Here is a 23990-nt window from a genome sequence, read left to right as displayed (position 1 = left end):
GAATAAGTGAAGACACATTGCCTGGTGAACATGACGACATCTAAAGCAAATTATGATGTGATCTGTGTATTACTCCATTTATGCAAAGAAACATCTCATTTAATTAGCACACATGTGGATGTGCTATACGTATGTGTTCAGGCTCTCTTAAGTGGCTTGGGTCTGTGTGATTGGCATGTTGCCTTAAACTCACACAACTGACAGAAGCTTGAGGTCCCTTATGCATTCTTAAGCAATGAGCTATCCCAGTGTACATCTGACTCAGAGCTGTCGCTGCTGGAGGGCATTTAGATGGGTTTGATTTGTCTCATGTTCATAGAAATCTTCATGTCCAATAGAGCGTCTGCTTGCTAGGAAATTTCAGTGTCCACATGATCAGTTCTCCCTTGAGCTAGGATGAGAAGCCACAAAAGACAATTGATACAGAAGTTAGAAACTGTGTTAGTCATCTGTGCAAGAAACAAACAACACATTGGTTTAAGCTTGACATTATGTGCAGTCAATTAGAACTGGTCCTCGTGGTTTTAAGGGCTGTTAAATGAAGCTTTAACATGACTGGTCTGAATTTGACATGTTATTCTCTTAACAGTGGCAACAAGAAATCTGCTCATCATCTGTTTTTTTACAAGACTGGATTTTAATCTTGATGCTGACTTTACAGTGCACGATACTCTCACGATAATGTTTTCAAAATATAACTTTTGTGTTTTTCTATAAAACCCTTTGCTCCGGACGTTATGTAGTCTATACCAAAAAGTTGTTGAGGTTCAATACCCAGCCGACCTTCAGAACATTTCCTTCTGTACAATTCAGTGTGCAACAGATACTGAATCTTAAAGTTTGAAGGAAGTTAAGTTTGTTATTTTAAATCATTGGCACATTCTTTTCCTTCTTCCTTTAACCCCATTACCAAAAAAAAAACAAAAAAAAACACTACACTTCTGGCAGAAAGGTGTTTTACTGTCCTCTAACAGCATCTAGCACATGTTGCTGATCAGCAGCACTATTGTTGCACCTTGTGTGTTCAAAGCAGACAGCATAATAAATTAATTGGATTTTAATAATTGGTCCACAATGAGCTGCTTAACATCAGGATGACAGACATTTCCGACCACAGTCATACGAACATATCCGGGGATGAATCACAAGATCAAACCTTCAAAGGTTTTTTTTTTTTTATTTACAGTACCTTCTTTGGAAGAGCAATTTAATGATTTAGGAGTAAGACAAGGTAGAAATTTAGCTGAGCTGTGGGTGAGAACTTGTGAATGTAAAAAATTTGGCAGTGCGTGCATAAGGCATTCTGATAAAATTGCAGTGGCACAACTCAACTTTCTTCCTTGTCCAAATAAAATTCCCCTCCTGCAGTTAGTACATATCAACCAGATCGGTACTTGCTGTTATTTGTTGACATAGAGTGATGTGACTATATAAAGGCACTGTAAGGGAATGATAACATAGTGCTTTTCCTTTCCAAGACAAACATCAGAGAGCATACAGTCATCAAATGCATTTTATCTCCATCCTTCCCCTATAAAATCTCTCAATAGTCAGATCAGATTTCCTGCTGGACATCAATGGGATGACTTGATTGCAATCAAAGCATCAGCAGTTCAAGTCAACACGTCCTCTAAAGAGGCAGAAATTTATTTGCGTAAATTATGTCCGGGTTCACTCACGAGTGTCATACAAATGAAAGACAGCAAAACAGTGAAAAAGCGATTGTCCATTCAGTAAGTCGACATAGCGAGGGCCATAACTCTTCAATCACAAGTTGGGACTCAGAGACAGTAATCTGATTAAGCCACTGCTCCATCTCAAACAACAAATATCTGGAGAAATTCTTCTCAGGAAATGTGGGATAAAAAGATCTCACAGAGCCAAAAGACACTTACTGGTTCCAAGTTTGAAATAGGAATCTTGTGTATGTCCTTGAAAATAGCACCTCTGGATTGTTTTTCCTCTCTGTACCCATTGTTTCCTTAGCTACATTTTTAGTTGTGTTTTCACCATTAAAACCTCTAATCCTCTCCAGCTTACGGACACTTTGATAATATTTGGTTAAAAGGGTGCAACATTTGGTACACACTAATCTTTGAAACCCACTGTTTAACACAACAGGTGTTTTCTCTAATTTCCACCAACGCAATGGTGAGATCTGGTCTCAGACATTTGACAAGGTTTGTTTATTTCCTGTTTTTCTCAGCAGCATATGCTTAGTCACACACACAACAAAACAAACTGTTTTCATGTTGTATTAAATGAGCCATTTGTCTGCGGTTAAGAGTGCCTTGCTTAAAATGTATGTGTGGCAGCTTGCATGTTATTGTGAGCACCAGTGCCATTAAATGGTTTAACTGAACTCAGCCCAAATCCAACAACAGACCTGCGTAACTTTACTTAGAGATCAAAGACATCAGTGGAGGCCATCTTTTTGTGTGATGTAATTAAATGTTTTGCATAAGTTGCCCATCAGACTTGCTTGTTACATTGCTTCTGAAATTAATATCTTTATTTTGCATTTATCGTTCAAGGCATTCATTAATGTCACACACTGTTTTTCATTATATTTGTTCACTTTTTGCTCATCTGCCCTTCAGGTATTTAGCCCTTTATAGTAGGGATGCACCGATCCAATCTGCCGGATCAGTTGCCAGACCTTATTAAGCAGATCGAGTATCAGCCAGATCCACATTAAATACAGTTTCTTTATCAATGTCATTATAAAATTCCCTGTTTCTGCTACAAATTACATGTATTCAGTCACAGGGGGCCATCAACACAATTTTTAGTGGATCAGCTATCAGCCAGATCCATGTTAAATATAGTTTCTTCTTCAAAGTACTCATAACATTCACTCTTTCTGCTCTAAATTAAATTAATTCTGTCATGGCAGGCCATCAACTCAATTTTCAGCACCACAGCAAACCCTAGTGCAAAATATATAGCGGGTCAGGAATCGGCCAGATCCATATGAAATACAGTTTCATTCATCAGTGTGATTATAAAATGCACTGTTTTTGTTAAGTTACATTCATTTAGTGTAACACCACAGAAGACCCTGATGCATAAAATTGTCGAATTTAACCCAATTAGTTCCATACAATGAGGTAGCTGTTATTCAGGGTTATTAAAGGTGGGGTATGCGATTCTAATTCAATATAAATCTTTTTGCCAGATTAAGCGAATATCTCTGGTTCGGAAAGGTTACAGTGACTGTGTTATGTTTTTCTAACACAGAATAATCACTATGTTCATCCAGAGATAATACTAACATATGCAACAGTAATCACTGCCAAGAGCCACCCCAGACTTTTCAGACCTCTTAAGCCTCTGCACAACCAGTTTGACTCCTCTCTATTATCTTTAAGTGTATGTGTTAGTGCCAGCAGCTGTAAGTGCACCTCAGCAGACAGCAGCAGACCAAATCTTCTAAGATACTAATTTGATTTATACATGAAGTAAGTGAGCCCTAGTCGCTTTAAAATGTAGTAAATGTCCAGTTTTTTGTCCATGCATTCTTATTTTAGCCTCTTTGTTGTACTATTTGATGGTCCAAAAATACATTTAAGAAGTCATATTATAATGCATAATCAAGGTAATGGATTTGGTGATAACTGCAATCTTGTTCCCGGTAATGTTTGACTCATGGCCCCCTTTTCTGTGCAGTTTATTCATTAAATTAGATGTTAAATATTGACATATGAATGTGACTAAGGTCCTTAGTGGTGGCCTGTCGAATCTTTACAGTGTGGTTTGGGAGAGAAATATGACACAGTCAGTAAACAACATGAAGCGATAGAAAATGTTGGCACTGTGTACAGAGTACTGACTGATAAAAACAATGTCATAAACAACAAATATTGTAAACATTTCAATAATCCGGGATAGATTGTGGCTGGGAACAGAGTTGTAATGCTCAACATTGAAGGTTCGTCTTCCAGTACACAATGCAAAGTAATAGTTTGATATTATTTTGTTTCTGAAAAATCCCTGTAAAAACAGCAAAAAAAAAAACCTTTAAAAAACCTGATCACAGGGGCAAAAACAAACCTCTGAATGAAGCATTCATTTGAAACCCTTTGTTAACCTTAGCCTGGATCAACTCTAGAACATCTGGACAACAATAGCAGTGTGGTATTTTCTTTGCACAGCCTTTATCATCTGCCCTGTTTTAATCCTCATTATGAAACATGGGAACTAATATCACATGGCAAAATTCAAAACAATGATCTAGGCAAAAGATTAGGGTAAAATATCCATCTCTCTGACAAAACAGGCTGCATGTTGCTATGGTGGACTAATGTCATGCAAGGACCTGTGTTCTGCTTTTAGGAGATTATGTGGTTAAGAGGGCCACAAGGCCGGCGGTCTGGAGAGCCTGTTCAGCTAATGATGCCTCGGGTTCAAAGTGGTGGTGGAAAATGAGACGGGGTTAATCATCCTCAGCATCAATATGATGAGGGAGAACAGGCTTGCAGGCCTCGAGAGCCGTAATGCTCCTGACAATGACGGACAAGAGACAAGAGGGCTTTAGTTTGGAGGGTTGCACCTGACTGTTGAGCTCTTTTGGTTTGATATCAGCTGGTTGTAAGAATAAAAGTGGTTGGTTTGCTTTATTAAGGATACAGCGACAGCATCGTTTTCAGAGTTCCAGATAGAAATGGGAACCATTTTCAGCATGGGAAATAATTTCATTCCCTGTCAGTGCAGCTGTGATTTGAGTCTCATAAGGTCACTCAGAGTGCCAGGGAAACATTCAAATGAGTGAGTTGAAGTCGCTTTTCTCACTGAAGCCTTGTTGTTTATTGATATGTTTGGCCCAAGCTGTGTGTTGGGAGTCCATGAGCATTTTTGGAACTTGTAGAAACAAGATCTGTTTGTTTTTGCACGGGCATTATTTAACCGAGATGTTTTCCTTGTGGAAATAAGGCAGCTCCACGATAAGAAAGGAATTATTGTTCCAATTTGCATCTTGGTTTTATCAAAGTATGTTATCTATTCTTCTGTGGACTGCATCACAGAATATTTTGATAATGTTGTAAGTATTATGTGAAGATGGTTTACCTTCAAGAAATACATTTATTACAATAATAACAGTCTTTTAGTTACAAGCTACATTTTGTATGGGTGACAAACCACATTGATATTTTTGTAAGAACATGTCCACTTTCATATACTACAAGAAGATAGATAAAATAAATCATCAAAAACTACATTTCAGACTAAAATGATTTCTCTAAGCACTGTAACTAAGTTATTTTAGCAAAACCATACTGAAGTGGCTGCTTCTCTAATTAATTATCTTAGTCTAGTCTTATCTAAGTAATGTGCAGCCAATAATCTACGCATACAGTTTTAGAAATGTCCATCGTCATGGTTTTCTTGAATGCCAAGACTGAGCAATCAAACATCCAAATGCAGTGAACAGAGCCAGTCATTCTGACATGACCTGAATTTAACTTAGCAAAATGGTGGAAAATACATTGAATACAATTATACATACCAACATTTACAAGATGTAAATGTTGTTGTAGCACTGTGACCACTGAGTGACCACTAGGGGTGTTGTGAAGGTTTCCAAAATTTTTGAATGCCATGCATGGTGTAAATTAATATTTCCTCAGAAATATTGCTTTTTCCATAGTATGTTAGCTAAGAACACATTATTTTTCTCAGCACGATCCTGCCTAACATTCATTGCACTTTGAGCAGATCTAATATATGATGATTAAAGGAATGCTTCATGCAAACATTATAATTTTTGTATGAAGTAGTCATCCCCCAAACTCTGGGATTCCACATAAAATTGTTTCTACACCTTCACACAGAACGTGACTTTCGCAAGTGGGATACATTTTAACAGCCAAAATAATTTGAAAAGGCCTGTAAAACAGGTTTTAACAACAACAAAACAATCTGAAAAGACCAGCAAATCTCAACAAATACTTTTCAGCCATGCAACAACATTTAAGTCTTCAGTATCCAGTCAAATGCTTCATATGTTTAAGAAACATATGTTGACCAAAATGTTGTTTACACAAAACCCATGCAGCTCACTGACTGGCCAAGAGTCCTGTCATACTGTAGCTTGAAGCTCATTGGTTAGCCAGACATCAGTGGATTTCCAAGTGGCTAACACTAGTGTTCAGTCTGTCTTGTGAATAGGTAGAAAAGGTTTCAATCGTAGTCATCTGGTCACTGTTTTCAGAATCAAGACGTTTCGGCTGAAACTGACCTAACTGACCTAATCAACAGATACTCAGGAAGACTCCTTCCCGGTCCATTTTTTGACAATTGAGAATGACTTCCGGATGGGAGCCGAAACGTCTTGATTCTGAAAACATTGACGAGATGACTACGACTGAAACCTTTTCTATGATAGAACACTCCTGGACGAATGAGGGACTACACCGTCTAGTGAATAGGTAGTAATTTATTAGGTAAAATATGTATTCACCTGCTCAACAGCCAGGTGCAATATATATGGCGTTAATGACAACTAGCCAAAAGTTGTATAGGTTAATGATTCATATGGAACACAATAACAATGTGATTCTTGTTGATAGGTCGAAAGTTAGGTTGTTACAATAACTTGGTGTTTTACAGTGTTTCCCCTGGAAATTCTTAATAATTGTTATAACCAGGGTTGTCATCGTCCAGCTTGTTGAATTTATTGGGATATTTTGCAAAAACCACTACTGAATGGATTCATGATATGTAAAGCTAATAGCTCACAGCTACAAAGTTACATTTTGATGGATATAATAACAATTATGCAAATTATTGCTATATGTTGAATTTCCATACAGTTTGTATAGCAATAGTTAGAGCCTCTGATGTTTGTTTGATATGAAGGGTTTTCAATACGCCAGGAACAGGTTTTGTTTACCTTCATGAAGGTTTGCCCAAACTGCAATAATCTATCGCCTGCATCTCCTTGTAACACTTACCCTAACAGCTCACTGGGCTTCTTTATTGTTTACTCCCTATAAATATTTAATTATAATCCAATGACAAAACAGCACTAAAGATGTCAATATCTTGATGGTAACTTAACAGCAGCAAACTTCATTACAGAACCAATAGTGCTGCAGATGACAGGATGGGACTACATGAGCATGAGAACATGATGTTTTACATGGTAGAAGAAAGTTCAACAGAAGCAGTCTAGACAGATCAATACTGCGAAAGCCAAAGGTTTGCAAGGAGGTGCGGAGTCAGCAGAAGTTTTTGTGTGAAATCCTTGGTGGTATGTCTGCTCGGAACCTGGTGAGTAAAAACCAAGGAGATAGACAAACACTTTCTAGAGGAGTACAATGAACAAATTGTTAATTGTCAACATCTCAGAAACATGAATGGATTTCCATAAAACCTGGAGAACTGATCAGCCTTGGAGCAAAGAAACAATGATTTATACTTGCAAACCTGCACCAGTGCTGCACAAGTCGAACTGAAAGTAAAGGCCTAAATGCAGAAATGTCAGCTGTGGACCACCATCGAAATCTAAACAGCTACTCCTTTCCACAGCCCATCTGCCCACCAAATCTGTTCACAAGTGATTCAGAAAGCCACTTCACAACTTGTCAGCACCAAGAGCTCCAGTGAGATTTGAACCTCTGGCTTGCCATTAGAACGTGCGGTTCCTCTAACATTAGTAACTTTCAGCTGGCCTGTTTCATGAGCTGTGAATTTGTCTCATAAAAACCCAGGGAATGGCTGCTGATATTGCTGTCATCACTCACGCTTCACATCCTGCTGTGTATACTGCTATGTTTACTTGGCCCTAGAGTACTTGCTCTCACAAAAAATCCACAGGGATGACCATAAGTTTAAAAGAACAGCATATGACTGTGAATGGCAACTATGAGCTCCACTAGCCAGTCACAGCTGCTCTGCGTTCAGCATGAAGACTGCAGATGTGTTCAGAACATTTATTACCTTTATTCAACATACTGGACGCACTTGTAGAGAGAAACATTTTCTGTAACTGTTCCATGTGGTTTTGTTTAACATTTTTTCTTCAAACTGACATTGACTGGCAAAGAAGACAAATGTCCGACGATGTGGGACCAGCATGTGTAATGTCCTAGCAAGCACGCACTGTAAGTAAATCTAGTTTTGGAGTGGCACTGCTCACAACATAGACCAGGCTTTCTGAGTGACAGCTCTGCCTCTTTGGTTTCGGTTGTGTTTCAGGACGCTGGCTTGTTGATCCTTTCTGCGCTGGATTCTATCCAAATAAAACTGACATTTGGTTTTTTTTGTACTTTTATTAATGATTTGAAGGAACGGATATCATTTCATTTACTGTCTTTCATTTGTTTGACATGAAAGCATTAGTGGCCACCACCTACTGAATCATCCTTTAAACAAACTTTGCAGGGATAAAAACAGGGTAGTGCCTGCAAAAGTGACTGTTGAGTGAAATTCCCATTCATTGAAACCAGATACAGTGAAACTGTCTATGAAGCTATGAAATAAATGAAAACAGTCAGCCCTGGTGCTTTGTTGCAACATGAAGCGAAATATAAGCTGGACTATCTGCTGGCCTTTTTAAAAATGTAAAAAGCATCTGCATCTTCCCCTAAAGACAAAAACAAGGATTTTGACATGCTGAATCAAGACACAAAATTCAGAGTTAGTAGTACATATGTGTCTAAGGGTGTCAGATCACATGGAGAAACCACATGGAATAATTTTGTCCGAAAGGCTTACATTGCCTCTGTAACAAGCTTCCCTATATTATTCATTCTGACATAGCACACTCCCTGCTGAAGAGGCTGCCAGTCCACCACGTGTCAGCACAGACTAGACAAAACAGTATGCTTGTTTCTCATTCAGTCAGTTCAGGTGTGGAACACCAATGTGCATTTGAGACAGAGATAAAGTCAAGAGTAGTTGTAGGGGTTTAATGGCTGTCAGTGAGTTGGGAAATCACTTTGGAGATTGTTTGTGACTTTGGTCTTTTGCCATGTCTGGAATTTCTTAAATACATTTTTTTTTATTTAGAATTACCCCGCATGTTTTGAAGAAGACAAGATCCTATTGTTGATTTTGTGCATTATGTGAATTCTTTAAAAATAGAGAAAGTAGGGGAATCTATTTAGATTTGTGGGGGCAAACGTCAAAGTTTTGCTTTGCTGAACAACTTGTAACATGGCTACTTGCAAAACCCCTGACCTTATGTACTGTAGTTGAATCTGGGGTATCTCTGAATTCAATCACTGTTATGATCCTGTACAAATGTGGTTCATGACATGCAGAGGTTGAGGCGTAACTGATGAATTGCAACATGTCCCACACATTTGTCTTTTGCTAATCTCTCCTAGAACATTACTTGTTTTTCGTCCCTGTCTGCCATTTGAAGACGATTAGTTTTGGTGAGCAGTAGAAGCTAGGCGGAATTGAATTACATCCCATCTGCCCTTTACATGACGCTTTTCCTTCAGCCTTTCCTGCTGTCGATAGATCATTGTTCCAGTCGCTTCCTGTTGTGTTCCGTTTGACAAATATATAGTAACAGGAGGAACGTGGGTGGCGGACTCTGCCTTGAAGATTTTGAAATGACTGATCTAAACTGCCAAACTGGCAGGGAAATGTAGACGGCAAATGCATGTAACTGTGAATGAGAAGCCACAAGCTGCTGCCAAAGAGCAAGCATGGTCATCAAACCCTTGATTAAATAAACTATAGAACAAAATCCTGTTGTACTGGTTGAAGTGCAACAGTTGAAGATTAGACATGGCTCAGTTCACTATGATCTTTTCATCCCTCTCACTGAGTCCCATTTGTGAAACACTCTAAAGCTTTATTTATTTTAAGACGAGGTTCACTTTCAAGGTTGCTGAAGTGTTTTGGGTTGGGCTCCGGCTGGCCCTAATCTCTGTTAAGAGTGGAATTGTGGGTCCATTGCATAATATGACCAGACTGGCATAGAGAAGAGGTAGGAGGTCAGCCAAATGAATGGAAACTGTTAATGTATGGTAAGCCAGTGCAGCTCCATTACGCAGTAAAATACTGAACTAAAGTTATGTTTACATTCAGTTTTCCTTACTAAAGGCACTGTGTACCCGTTAAGTCTAACAAACATGTTGAGTGCCAACTGAAATTCACTGTTCCCTTCAATGCTAATTTGCATATTGACCACTTTAAGACCTGACAACTAGCTTGCTATTTTCAAACTGATTCCACCCTTACTAAGATGTCAATTTGATGAGTTGTAGACAAATTACTACATCTTCTGTCGCTGAGTAATGCTGTTGACAGGCTCAGGGTTTCTTTTAAGAGACGGTGATGGAACAAAATGTATCGGATTACTAGACACTGCACATGCAGATCCTGACATTCAGATCATGATAATATCTTCTGTTTTAATTAAATCTGACTGTGAGAAATATTTGCACCTCAGCTTCTTCGAGTGTAAACATATGTGATGATATTTGATAGTTTTGGATCACTTACCTGCAACTCACAACATCAACTGTTCCAACATGACAGTCAACTATTAGAAGTCTATACCTATCTCACAGCACTCAATGGTGGCTGACAGCCAGCTGCATGACAGCAACTGAAGACAGCTGAAAAATGGTCAGTGGTCTGAAAACTGTCGGTCTGCCCAATTAAAACAGGATGAAAGCTGCTAGTTCAAAGCAGAATATGTTATCTGTATGAAAGGAGCCTTTCTCATATTACTCTTTCATTACTTCAAGAGTAATGTTGCCTGGTGGAAGACTAACTATCTTTATTAACAGTAGTTGCAAGGAAATTATCACATTGGTATGGAAAAGGGAACTATTTCACATAGTCTATTCATTCATTTTTTCTTTCTGTCACTCTTTTGTTGTATTACAATTTTAATGACAAAAGTATTTGATTTGCATTTTCATTCATTCACTTGCTCATTTACTATCTATCTCTAGTGGCCCTTAGATGCGTAGCAATGTGATTACACCCAACCAAAAAAGGAGCTAGGACTACTGTACCAAAACCAACATACCCCGCAAAAAAATCTGTTAATTTTAAAGAGACTACCAACCCCCAAAGGATCCAACAAAAATTATAATCAAGCCTTAACAGACCTGAGTCCAGAAAAGCAGTTAGCACTCTTTGTTACACAGCTCCAAATTTCTGATTAAAATCTAATAGGCCCTTTACACAGAAGACATTGTGAAAGGTCACAGTACGGGAATAAAAGGTGTAAATAAATACAATGAATGATGGCTGAATACCATTTAGATGATGCAGTTTTAGGGTCCTGGTATTGTGCATGCTGTCTCATTGTCACACTGGCATGGCTTACTGGGACACTTGAATGGAATGAAGCCATTGTTAATGTTATTAGTAACACTTTGCTTCTGCTATGACAAGTCAAAATGTCTGCTGTGAAAAAGGCCTCAAGACAAGATGAAACCGTTCTAGAACGTGCAGGAATAAGTCATCTGGTTGAAATGGCTGAGTTACGGACAGAGGAAAGAGAGGATCGCCTCATTGATTTGTTTGAGGAACAGCTGTGTCTGTATGACCCAAGCCTTAAAATTTACTCAAATAAGATCAACATACAAACTGCCCTTTCTCACAATGCACAACAGCAATGTATGACCGTCTTGTTTTTTTGCTTTCGCCATTTCATCAATACTAGAAATGCAACTGTAGCAAGTAACTCACTATCACTATCCTCATTCATATTTTAAGACACTACAAATATATCCAGCCATGAAAAAAGCCTGAAAATACAGTTAGAACAGAAGTACAGAGTTATTGCTATGGAGACGATACACTGTCTCGTCTAGTCTCACTGGCAGAACGTTGCACATTGCAAGTAGCTGCAACTTGTCTCGTCGCAAATCTTTCGTCTGAACTGAGCTTAATGTTTCTATCTCAGAACAGTGGCATTTCTTTTCCTGTGTCATCATTGCACTTAAAGAGAACAGAAACATGTATTTAAAAACCCACATATTCAAGTGCCTTTAGCCCAGAAAAAGTTCAGTGGCCAGCATGGGTGCCAATTCTTTGCATTTTGTTTGAGTGACTAACGATTCTGCATATGTTGCTCATGCTATCAGACTCTTTCTCGTGTGCTCTGATTGGTTCCATTGGGTCCAATCAGACTTACACAGACTTAAGACTTTATATAGTAATTTAGGACGGACATGACCTGGATCTGAGGGTCTGTCCAAAACCAAGACCATACTGATAATTCACTCGCCTACTCTTTGCAATACTGGTGTAGAAACAATGAGCCAGTGAACATAGTAATCTACTCAACATTTTTTTTATTGCCAGCTACACCTCTAAGTTGCTGTAAAATCACTGTAAATCACAGTGTCCCATTGCTTATTGCTGACTTGCATAACAGAAAAGGCTGCTTTGTGCATATAATGTAAATGTAATGGTTTGGGGAGGCTAATAGCTGGTTTTACTAACCTGTTGCAGTGTGACCTGAAAAATCTGCTGTTTCCTGTTGTTTCTGTAATTTACTGTGAGCAGAGAAATTCTAATTCAGTGTCCACTATTGACATGCTGGTTACAATGAGTCTATTATTATCTATAGACTGAAAAATACTTCTATTTCATATGTATGTATTATTTACGGCCGCATATCCAGTACCGGAGAACCAGAGCATCTGCAGATTAATTCCATACCCGATATATTATGATCCACTAAAGTTAGGCACGATACAAGATGAATAAATCATTTTGTTCTCTTCACTACCTTCTTGACTGTAAGGGAGCCGGGAGGGACAATTGAGTGAGAGTCAACTCTTCTTTGTTTGGGAGGGGAGAGGGAGGTAGGAAAGGGTTATATTTTGTGTGGTGTGTTACAACTGTTCTAAATAAATAACAATGTTTAAACTCAGAAGTTTGGACTTATTGTCCCATTTATTGTTTCCTTATTAATTTTATACAGTTAGGCGAACCCAGGACGCTCGGTTACAACACCATTACACTATTCTATGCATCTTAAAGAAAACTGAGACTATACATACAAAAACACTGTATTAAAAATGCTGCACACGTCTCTATAAGAAAACTTACACTATACTATACAATCCACTACTCTCATGCATGCACACTGGACACACAGCCTGCCCTGCACCCCCTGTTCCCCACCCACATGCTCCCAGACACACCTGGTGGAGATCTGCAATCTACTGAGTGCACTCTTCAGTTACATACTTCTCTTACTCACCATTGTGTACTATATTCAAAAGTGAACTGGTCTGCTTTATGTGCATGCCGCCTCAGTTATTGGTATGTTTATATTTACAAAGCCATTCTCGGCAAAATTCCTACTTACTTATCTTCTCTTTTAAACTTGAAATATGGAAATTACAATCCTCGTTCTCTGGACATTTTGTGATTTGTTGTTCCCAAAGTCCGAACTGAACCGGGAAATAAAGCTTTTAGGTTTTCTGCACCTACTGCATGGAACAATCTACAGACTGATCTTAAACTTCAAAACATAGTAACCCTGAATGATTTTAAAGCAATGGTTAAATTTATTGAGTCCAAGTTGTCTGTGCACAAATGTTTTTATCTGAGTATTTTAATGTTACTCAAATCTATGTGTTTTCCTGTTAGTTTACTTTTGTTTACTTTCTGTGTTGCTGCTATTCTTGGCCTTGTAAAAGAGATCTTTGATCTCAGTGGGACAAACCTGGTTAAATAAAGGCTGAATAAAAATAAAAACAGTATTATATGTAGAAGATGGGACTATCTGACAAAATGTCTTGTGTTTGTCTCATTTTACCTGCAGATTTGGATAGGCATCTGTGTCCATTTACTGCTGTTCATCACGCTTGGGGTACATTCAAGTAAATTTGACGTCAACCCAGTGACAGATGACATCTCAAGACTCTCTATTTTGGTAAGGACAATACTGTAATTTAACTTAAAAGATTTTAAGCTAAAGCTCCAGCCTAGTTATGGTCATCGTATTCATGCTGGACTATGACTTTACTATTCTTTTCAGTAGCTTGGTGCCACCTGCTTTATTAGCAAAGTAAATATGTACAAAAGTAAAAAAGTGAGGGAGCTCAAAAAACATCTTGTCAGCAAAGAGAGAAAATCAAAATAATGATAGGACCAAAAAAACATGTAAACAGATACTGAAAAAGAATGGAAAGCAAACTTGCCATGCATTTGACTTTGGATTAGGTCATTGTGTGTTTGCAGTTTTGTCATTCCAAAGTTTATGTCGTGTAATTTCTACCTTCTAGGATTTTAATGCAATTTGATTAATGTTTTGGTACTTTTTTTCTTTTTACAGAGACAAAATATTCCTAAAGATTACAAAATTCCTGTACATTACGTTCCAAAAGAAGAGGTAAGATATTGTGCTATCCGCCCACAGTAAATCATGGGGAATAATACATTGGTAAATTGATGATAATGACCAGCTTTTTGTCCTTCCGTTTGTTGGCTTGTGACCAGCATTTCTCAAAATATAATGACCAGTTTTGGGTTAGTTTGGGGTTGGGTTTAGCATGATCACATTTCCAACTTTTTCATTTTCACTAGAAAGCTTTGTAGCACTCTTTACCATTACTCATACTGACACAAACTTTACATGTGTACACATTCATGCTCCCAAGAGGAAGAAACCTATTGACTTTGGTTACCTTTTCCTCAGCTACACCTTCATGCCAAACTTTGGCTGACCTTACAACTACTGTATATGTATTTACATATTTACATATGTGTTAATATTGTTTCATCTGCTAAGTTCAGTCTTAACTGTGAAAGTAACATCTGACTGGGAGGATTATTAGACTCTGGTGGATATGCTTGATCTCGATATATGATTGAGAGCTTTGTTGTTGACATTTTGGTAAATCTGATTAGCGCACCATGTATTTAGTTATTATACAGTACTTGCTATTGTTCATTTTATGCCATATCTCTGCTCTTTTTCTTCTAGGGGGGGATGTGTTGGGTAAAATTAAATGTCTTCTACTTGGAGGAGAGTTTACAAGATTTAGCACATAAGTTTGGAAACATTTCATCCAACAGAAAAGATATTAGCATATTCATCCAAATGCTCCAAGAACTGCGGCTCAACATGGTGTCTGTGGTAAGTTCATATTGTGGTTGTACCATAAACCTACTGAATGTGTCCAATAACAGATGGAAAACAGTCATCACTGTTAGGGACAAAAACAAATGTGTGATCTGTGTCTTTAATGAACCATAATGAACATGTCCATTGTTGTGGCGAGTATATGTTTGAAGTGACAGTTTTGTAGCCTTGATTTATAAATTTAAAGCTGAAATCCATAAATTTTAAAAAAGGGCAGAATATCCAGAGTTGTACTTGGCTAATTCAGGTACTCACATTACTGATTTGCCATTAAAGGCAAACATGAATTTCTTTGAACTGTGTTTTTGTCTTTGCAGGAGCCGATCATGTATGATTTTGAGTGCCACTACAGGGAAGAGAGGTGGCAGACAACGCAATACTTTGACTTTGTCAAAGACTTCCTTATAGCTGCACAGAATAGGGAAGATTCAGATGACTGTGATCCTCCTCCTTGTCCCACCACACCATACACAGTAACAACAGAAGAATATTTAGAAGGTGAATATTTATTATATGTTGTATTTATATGTGGCCTGCTTGTTGTGCTTGTTAACAGGGTTAGTATTTGGCAACTTAGCATGTCGGTGGCACTTCATTGGCAATACATGACATAAATGCCTACAATTTGAACAATTTGAGGTGTGAAGTGACATCAATGAACCAGTAGTTTTCTTTATCTCTTGTTATGTATCTGGGTAGAAAATCAGTGATTATTAATTATCGTTTTCATTGTACAATTTTCAAGAAATACCACTATCAGCTCTTTCTACCATTTGGCACCTGGATGCGAGAAAAACAAAATTTGGTATAAATCAATAAAGTTACTTGTAAGAGAGAAAGGTAAACATTAAATGACTGTCAGTTTTTATTCTTTTGGGAATCTTCATTGTTGATGGTAAAAAATTAAAATCACTCAACTCAAATAATCTCCTAAAACAAGAGATAGATGGGTATTAATTAACTTACAGCCAGAGCAAACAGGTGTGCAGGTAAGGAGACAGGGAATCCCGCTGGAGTGGGAAACACGCTGGAGTAGGATGGATTGGGGGACATGCAGGAGTAGGGACACGCTGGAGTGGAAATATGCTGGAGTGGAAATCTCACTGGAGTGGAATGTATAATGTGAGAGTCCTTAGGACAAACGAGGTCGGACAACTGGCTGAGGTGAGTACTGGACTTTTATGCTGGCTGTGATTAGGTGCTGATGGGGAGCAGGAGTGTATGATAAACTGATGGTGGAGACATTTACTCCCCCCCCCCCCAATGGCCAGCTCCTGATGCGGAGCTGTGATCCTCGGGCGGACGACCCGGGTGCTTGACCTGGGTGGATCTGAGGAACTGGACAAGTGCAGACCACACCGCATGAGGTCCGTGACAAAGATCAAAACTCTCTAGAGGCCCGGCGGAATGCCGGCGGCAAAGGCTGAGGGTCCCTGAAGATCTGTGGCGAAGGCAGAACCCCTCTGGAGGCCGGACAGCTGGACAGCGAGCCAGTGGCGGGAAGATTGATGAGTTGGCAGGACGAAGGATGTCCGGAATCCAGAGCCTGCCACTCCGGCAGAGAAGGAGGGTGCTGCTGCTGCTGTGAACCAGCCGACGGTTCAGCAGCATGTTGCAACCCAGCCAACGGTTTGTCGGCGTGTTGCGAACCAGCCAACGGTTTAGCGGCGTGCTGAGGTCCCACCGAGTCAGGAGGTGGCTGTGATCCAATTGTGACTAGAGCTGGCTGCTGCTGCATTCCTGCGGTAATGAGGGATTGGTATTGCTGCAATCCAGCAGGGAGTCCAGCAGGCGTCTGCAATCTAGCAGGAAGTCCGGGAACAGGGAGCTGCTGTGGTCCAGCAGGGAGTCCGGGAACTGAGAGCTGCTGCGGTCCAGCAGGCAGTCCGGGAACTGAGAGCTGGGGCGGTCCAGCAGGGAGTCCGGGAACTGAGAGCTGCTGCGGACCAGCAGGGGTGGATGATCACCGCAGCGCAGGAACTGGAGGCCGCCACGGAGCTGGCGAGCAGATGGGCGGCGTAGCAGATGTGCAGCTGGGCAGTGGTGCAGGCAAGTCGCTGGTTAGTAGGCTGATGACTGGCAGGCCGGGGTGCCGGCTGATGACTGGCAGACTGGAGTGCAATCTGGTGACTGCGTGCACCCACCTCGAGCCAGGTATAGATTTGGAACTGAGGGCTCTAACGCCAATGGATACAAACTGCGGAAGTGACGTCATTGATGGCTATAATCCTTCGGTAATGGTCCGACCTTCTGTTACGGACAGACAGGCAGGAGACACCGATATGGAGACAGATGGGTATTTATTAGGTTACAGCCAGAGCAAACAGGTGTGCAGGTAAGGAGACAGGGAATCCTGCTGAAGTGGACACCATGCAGGAGCCGGATGGAGTGGGCAACACGCTGGAGTAGGAAGGAGTGGGGGACACGCAGGAGTAGGAACCCGCTGTAGTGAAGACACGCTGGAGTGGACTGTAGGCATCCTGAAGAATCCTATGGGGAGTCCTTAGTACAACCAAGGTCAGACAACTGGATGAGGTGAGTGCTGGGCTTTTATGCTGACTGTGATTAGGTGCTGATGGGGAGCAGGAGTATGATAGGGAGCAGGTGTGTATGATAAACTGATGGAGCCTGGCATATCCATGACACAGCCTCTCAAATGTGAGAATTTGCTACTTTTTTCTTTCGTAAAGCAATGTAAACTGAGTATCTCTATGTTTTGAACAGTTGGTTAGACAAAACAAGCAATTTACCATGGGCTCTGGGAATTGCGATGCTTTTTTTAAATTTGAGAATAACTGATAATGAAAACAGTCATTAGTTGCAGCCCTACAGCACCTTGATGCTGTGTTTATGGCTTCTTTAATGGATTTTGGTGCAGACCTATTGGGAGAGCATGTTTGTTACTGGTGATACTGTTAACTGCAGGTAAAAAGGGGAAATGAGTCCATGGCCTCTTTCAGAATCAGCTGCAGATTATTTCCGCTGCCTAAATATTTCACTAATGTTTGGCAGGCTTTACTCCGCATATTGCTGTACTTTTATCAAGCTTTCCAACTTTACTATAAAATCTGCCAGATGTGATTTATAGATGTTTTGTTCTCACCAAATCAGCAGGAAACTGGGTAGAAGTATGTTTTCTTCGAGCAAAGGAACATATGTGATGTGACTCTTCCCTGGGGTGACAATGTTGGCTGAGACAAGCTTATGGACTCAGAAAAGACAAAAGCCACACGTTTAGTTAAAACAAAAATGAGACACACTCTTGTTGAGAAAAGCTCTGATGTAAACTGTTTGAACTGACATATCTCAGGCATTAACCCCAGTACAGTGATTTGAAATCGTTAAATTGTAACATCCCCACAATGAACTGTACGCTGAGCACTCACATCCCATCTGGTGTGTGATGCTTTAAGCCAAAGGATACTACAATAAAATGAGAAGACTGGAAAAGATCTGACAGTCAGTCCAGCTTTCTCTGGATGAAGGTGATGTTTTTAAGTCTGTTTGGATTTCACACTCCAAACAAACACTGAGTTTGTTTCTTCATGTGGCGTTGGAAGGCTCAACGCCATCATTTTATTTGGCAAACAAAGTGCATTTACAGGGTGGCGATAAGTGGGATCGAGCCCCATTTTGTGATAGAACTGCTGTATTTTTTTCATATGAATAATTATCTCACTGCTCAGAACATTAACAATCCACAAAGACTATGTCCTCACTGTTACTGGTTAAAATACAGAGGTCATGAAACCTATTTACATTACTCATAATTGGTGATAATGTCTGTGAGTCAGCTTTAAGTGTTTTATTGTAGGTCACGCTTCCAACACACATTTCCTGAGCTGCTCTACAGATTCAAACCAGCAACATTCCAGTCACAAGCTCAATTCAGCTTGTAAAACCCCCGCCACTCTCTTTGGACTATTGTGAACAGGCTCTATTTAGGACAGATCTCTTGTGGCCATTTCTAGAAGCTTTTAATCCAGGAACCATTATTTCTTCACAAGAACTTTGCAAGATAAAAACTCAAAACGGTCTCAGTGCTGAGACGGCCCATTGAGACATGGCTGAGTCACAGGACTGAGGGAAGATGTCCCCAGGTAGCGCATGTGAAAAGGAAGAAAAGGGCCGAAACCTGATTGTATACGTGTTGATTACAGAGCAATCTTCCAATCTTCCCAAGCGCTTGGCTTTTCTTTGCCAGAGTGGTCGGATCAGATCTTTTTATGTGTGTGTGTGTGTGTGTGTGTGTGTGTGTGTGTGTGTGTGTGTGTGTGTGTGTGTGTGTGTGTGTTGGGTTAGGGGTTGAGTTGACTTTTTAGCACCGGACAATGAAATGTTTTCATCATATGGCACTAACACCCCACCCTTTTCCCCCTTTTTCATCCATCCTCCCAATTTATGCTTGTCTCCCCTCGTAACCCCAAACTCACCAAGCCATTTCTTTTTTTTGTTTTCCCTCAGAATCACCCAAGTCGAGCAGTAAAGGCCCAGGGTGTGCAACAGGCTGCAATCAACGTAAGTTTGCATATTTGCAGCATTTCTGAGAAAACCAGTGTCAGTTCTGTGATCAGGTTGCAAAACCAGCCCAGCTGGTGTGTCAAAGCAGCAGCTTTTGCCGGCTACAGCATTTTGCCACATTCCAGAGCAAGTCAGCCCATTTGCTCGGAGCTGCCGTCACTTGATTAATGACGCTCTGTGGGGCAAATTCCTCATCACGTCTTGTGTCCCACTGTGGGGCAAATTCCTCATCACGGTGTCTGTCCCATGTCTCATCTTGTCTGCTGCAGGCAAAGGCTTTTGTCTACCCACCTTGTTGAGACCCTTGCAGAGTGCTACATTTTCAAAAGTTAGTCTGTTTCTGTTTCAGTGATTGGATGTCCCAGTCATGTGGGTTTAACAGAGAGAATGTCATTTTTTAAAACAATTTGTATAGAAATGTACACATTTAATAATAATAATACATAATACTAAGTAAGTGCTTAGTGAAATGGGCAATAAACTTCCACCATACAGTAAACTGGTTGTAATACAACAACAGTAACGTTGAAATGAGTTTCCTATTGGTTCTTACAGTGGCTTAGTTGAGCACTTTGTCTAGTAAAATGGAAAATAACTGATAAAATATATTTTATCATTCATCTTTTTGTGGCTGTCTGGTGTCATGTATTTGTCAGCATGGGTGGGTTACAACAGTAGTAATAGTAATAGTAGTTTAGATTTTTCAATGAGGGAGAAGGAGGAGTAGATGTGCTTTTAAAACTGGGTAAATTAACTTTTTTGTAAAAAAACAAAAAAAAAAACATAAGACAAAAATATTATTTAAAACAGATAATTTTTATATGTCTTAAACCATGTCTGGAGGGGCTCTTTAAGGCTAATCTAAAGTGCAAAAAGACTTGTAAAGTCAGTGGTTTATTCTGATGTTAAGAATCAACAGTTGAAGCTTACCATTTTATTGTTTCTTTGCCACTTCTGAAAGTCATCTGTTGATTGTGCGTCATAAAAAGCAGGATGGTACATCTTTAATGTCCATTATCGTCCAGGAGTAACAGAGGAAACAAATATTTAAAAGTCTCTTGAATCATGATTTGTTACTAAAACTGTTAAGAGTTGGAGGGGAGAAAGTGATGTTATTTTTCTTTTTTGTCTCAGATCATGAACCGAGCTCCCTGACTGAGGTGGTGGAGCGAAGCCTTCTCTCCTTACTGTTCATTCCACTCCTAGCCCTCGTATTCCTGCTTGTGTGGAAGGTGAGCTGACTTTTGACCCCTGACACTTCCTGTTTAACTTCCTGAGGCACTCCAAAGATACAATTTTTTAGTGTTCGGTTTTATTGTCCAGAGAAACTGCTTTGTTCAATGAAATTTTTTACAACTGCCGACAGCCTTTCAACTTTCTGCAGATGCTGTGCAGACTATGTTGATTTGAGTTGTGGTGATTTCAGCTGGAACTGAGAACTTTGGCATTAAAAAGGATTTCCTACCCCGAAACAGGTCCGATCACGGAGGAACGAGGAGGATCTTCAACAGAATCCTGGAGAAGGTGGACTCTTCACAGGAACAGAAGGGACTGCACCTCCACTAGATGCTCAAATATCAGAAAAGTGAGCCTTTTCTCTTTTATGTGCATTTACAACTGGTAACTATTCCCCTTTATGTAACCCACTGCCTGCTCACATTGCAAATTGATTAGTTGCTCCACACCAAATGGCAGCAGACAGTGGGAGAGGCTCTAATTTTATTCAGTGTTCATGTAGAGCTACAAAATCTAGATTAAGAAAAAAATAAAATAGTATTATTAATTCACATATTTGAGCATTTTCTCTCAGTGGTTTTGCGATATGGATGGGTTAGCCTCACTTGAAGAAGTTAAAAGCAGGCACGTTGGTAGCATTAATCAAAACTGAGCAGAAAAATAAAAATCAACTTAAAAAATATAATTTGGAGCTTGACCGGCAGGTCGTCCACTAATCGGAAGGTCGACGGTATGATACTGGCTTACAAGTACAGTCCATTTACCATTTACTAAGGACCAAAAGTCAGGATATTTTGGCCTGTGCTGCTTCAATTTTGACCATCCTTTTTTTCTGTCTCTTCTGAGACCCCCAACTTTATGGATGTACAATACTAAATCACAGTTGTAACCCCTTAATTGGGGCCCACATAAAATGTTAGCCCCAGGGGCGCCCCAGCAGGTTAGTCTGGCCCTGGACATAAGGAATATATACTAGTTTTCTACCTCACTTTGGCTTTGGCTGTTCAAATAATAATAATATGCCTGTTTCTGTACATTACATGAATTCACAAGCAAAACAATGAAGGCTAAAAATGCAATTTTCTCTTGACAGCTTGTGACTGTAGGCACACCAGTCAGTCTTCACTGATCATTCAGCTGTGTAGTAAGTGAAGTTTAGTGTCTAATATTTTTCTTTCTGTCCAATTACAGAAACAAGTTGAACGTCATTGAAACAGTGTAATGCTTTGACCCTTCGATGTTCTTCAGTGTAATTGGTGAGATTTTTTTTATGCCACGGTAAATTAGAGTGACAAAAACAAAATCTACTTTTAAAGTTTTAAAAATAAATGTTTGAATCCTTGCATGACACAGAGCTCTGAAACCTCTCCCCACACTTTTCTCTCACAGGGCTCTACTCTTTTCTCCTGTTGGTGTCCAAAGATGATGAAAAACAAACATGAAGCTGAATTCAATAGTGAGGTTTTGACTGCTCTCCAGATTCATGATGGCAGATTCACAATTGTGAATGACCAAGATTCTTCTGGTTGACCACGCCTCCTGCTACCATATGGATAAGCTTGCCTTTATTGTAAGACTGCATTAACCCCATGCTTTTTAAAAAGACTGAGATTTTAGCAGAGAGAAACCCCCGTACCACACCCTCACTGGATTCTCTGGCTCCTGTGAATCATCCATCAGAACCTGCTGCATCATGAACTCTTTGGGGAAAACTTTGCTTCCCCCTCAGCACGTTGCTACAGTCTGCGTGTGTTTTGGGGCCCGCCAGTTCATCTTCAAACAGCAAAGCAGAGAGTGACTGACACTGGTTATCTCTTGTGTGAACTGAGGCATGAATTACTACCTCCGGTGACCCTCACGTTAACCACATCCTCAACAGCTCTACAGTTTGCTCTTAGTCTGGGGTTTCCCAAAGAATATAATGTTAAACATTGTAGTTCCAAGGTGTAGTCACATTGTCTGGTTTAGGCATGTACCCACGGGGGTGTATGATGTATTTATTTATTGGTGGCGGCACTGAGCTGCTGCTGTTGATACAACTGCAATGTTTCAAGCGATCATTTAAGAGCACCTCTACTAATGGGTCACATATAAAGAACAATCTGTGTACTAACATATCGTAAACCCAAAAAACACATTCCTGAACAAGTTACATTTCCTTGTATGATGTTGTTGTTGTTGTTGTTGTTTGTTGTTGTTGTCGGTATATATGACGTGGGTGATTTAGGTTTGTGTGAATGGATTACATGGAGAAAAAAAACACATATACAAAATATGCTGCTTTGACTAACTTACGTTTAGACTATTGAAATCTGCAATGACTTTCTGCTAACAAGTATCAGGGATGACTTCTGTGGATCCAGGATTTTTTAAAAAAAAAAGGTGAATTCAGAACATAGTAAGAGAATGATGGGCCTCCCATAGTAAATGTTAGCTCAACAATGCCTTTATTTTTTACTTATCTCACCTTTATGCTTGCAAGGCAAAAACAGTTACAGGAGAGATTTTTGACGGCCATTCCTCTATGAAAGAAACGAAATCACAAAAACTTGTAAAAGGAAGAAACTTTTGTAAAAAGAAAGTTTGTAAAAAGAAAATGATATGTAATACACAAATGCTATGATGTAAAATTTTAAATCAAGCTATCAATTCTTGACTGTTCACTCAACTACCAAATATACTCGTGAATCAAACCCATTAACTTACGCTGTTCACTCACATGGTTTCATCTGTTTTTACTGACTTTGCCTTTGTCCAGTATGAGGGTTGTGCTTGCATAATAAAACCCATTATAGACAATCTGACAAAGCTAGTTAGTGCATTTATCAAGATTCAAATTGTAATGAAATGCTGAAGGATGATACCACTGTTTATGAAATTTACAGACATGCACCTTAGTTATTTTCACAATCCACAAAGCTCACCACATGGGAATGCAATGCACACCTAAATATCAATTTTGCCTTAAAGTTGCGCCATAATGCACTCTCAAAGGAAGTGTACTGTCATCTCCTTCATAATGGTGTAACTTTCAAAAAAAAAATTTTTTTAAAAGACACATGATGAGTTTTAGAGTTGTTTCTCTCCGGTATACAAAGATCCATGTGAAGGGCAGGAAATCATTTACTGATAGTCTAATCCACACAGTTGA

The 23990-nt window shown here is 39.6% G+C and overlaps 1 protein-coding gene across 6 annotated transcripts in view; it reads left to right on the top strand.

Annotated features, from left to right (window-relative positions):
- Window positions 1-23643, top strand: part of kitlga (kit ligand a) — a 29279-nt gene extending 5636 nt beyond the window's left edge. For 4 of the 6 annotated variants that reach the window (XM_044193567.1, XM_044193570.1, XM_044193569.1 and 1 more), the window contains 9 exons: window positions 13760-13870; window positions 14273-14329; window positions 14924-15076; window positions 15400-15580; window positions 19547-19600; window positions 20738-20835; window positions 21079-21188; window positions 22031-22095; window positions 22229-23643. In XM_044193567.1, the coding sequence (XP_044049502.1) occupies window positions 13760-13870; window positions 14273-14329; window positions 14924-15076; window positions 15400-15580; window positions 19547-19600; window positions 20738-20835; window positions 21079-21188; window positions 22031-22061 (795 nt within the window). In that variant the 3' untranslated portion in view covers window positions 22062-22095; window positions 22229-23643. Of the gene's footprint in view, window positions 1-13759; window positions 13871-14272; window positions 14330-14923; window positions 15077-15399; window positions 15581-19546; window positions 19601-20737; window positions 20836-21078; window positions 21189-21932; window positions 21961-22030; window positions 22096-22228 lie in introns of those variants that run through there. The other 2 variants (XM_044193568.1, XM_044193566.1) reach the window with 2 other exon arrangements.
- Window positions 23644-23990: the final 347 nt, after the last annotated feature.

This window comes from Siniperca chuatsi, linkage group LG4 (assembly GCF_020085105.1).
Source record: "Siniperca chuatsi isolate FFG_IHB_CAS linkage group LG4, ASM2008510v1, whole genome shotgun sequence".
Classification (NCBI taxonomy): Eukaryota; Metazoa; Chordata; class Actinopteri; order Centrarchiformes; family Sinipercidae; genus Siniperca; species Siniperca chuatsi.
The sequence above is the reverse complement of the archived record's forward strand: the minus strand, read 5'-3'. Positions and strand labels throughout refer to the sequence as shown.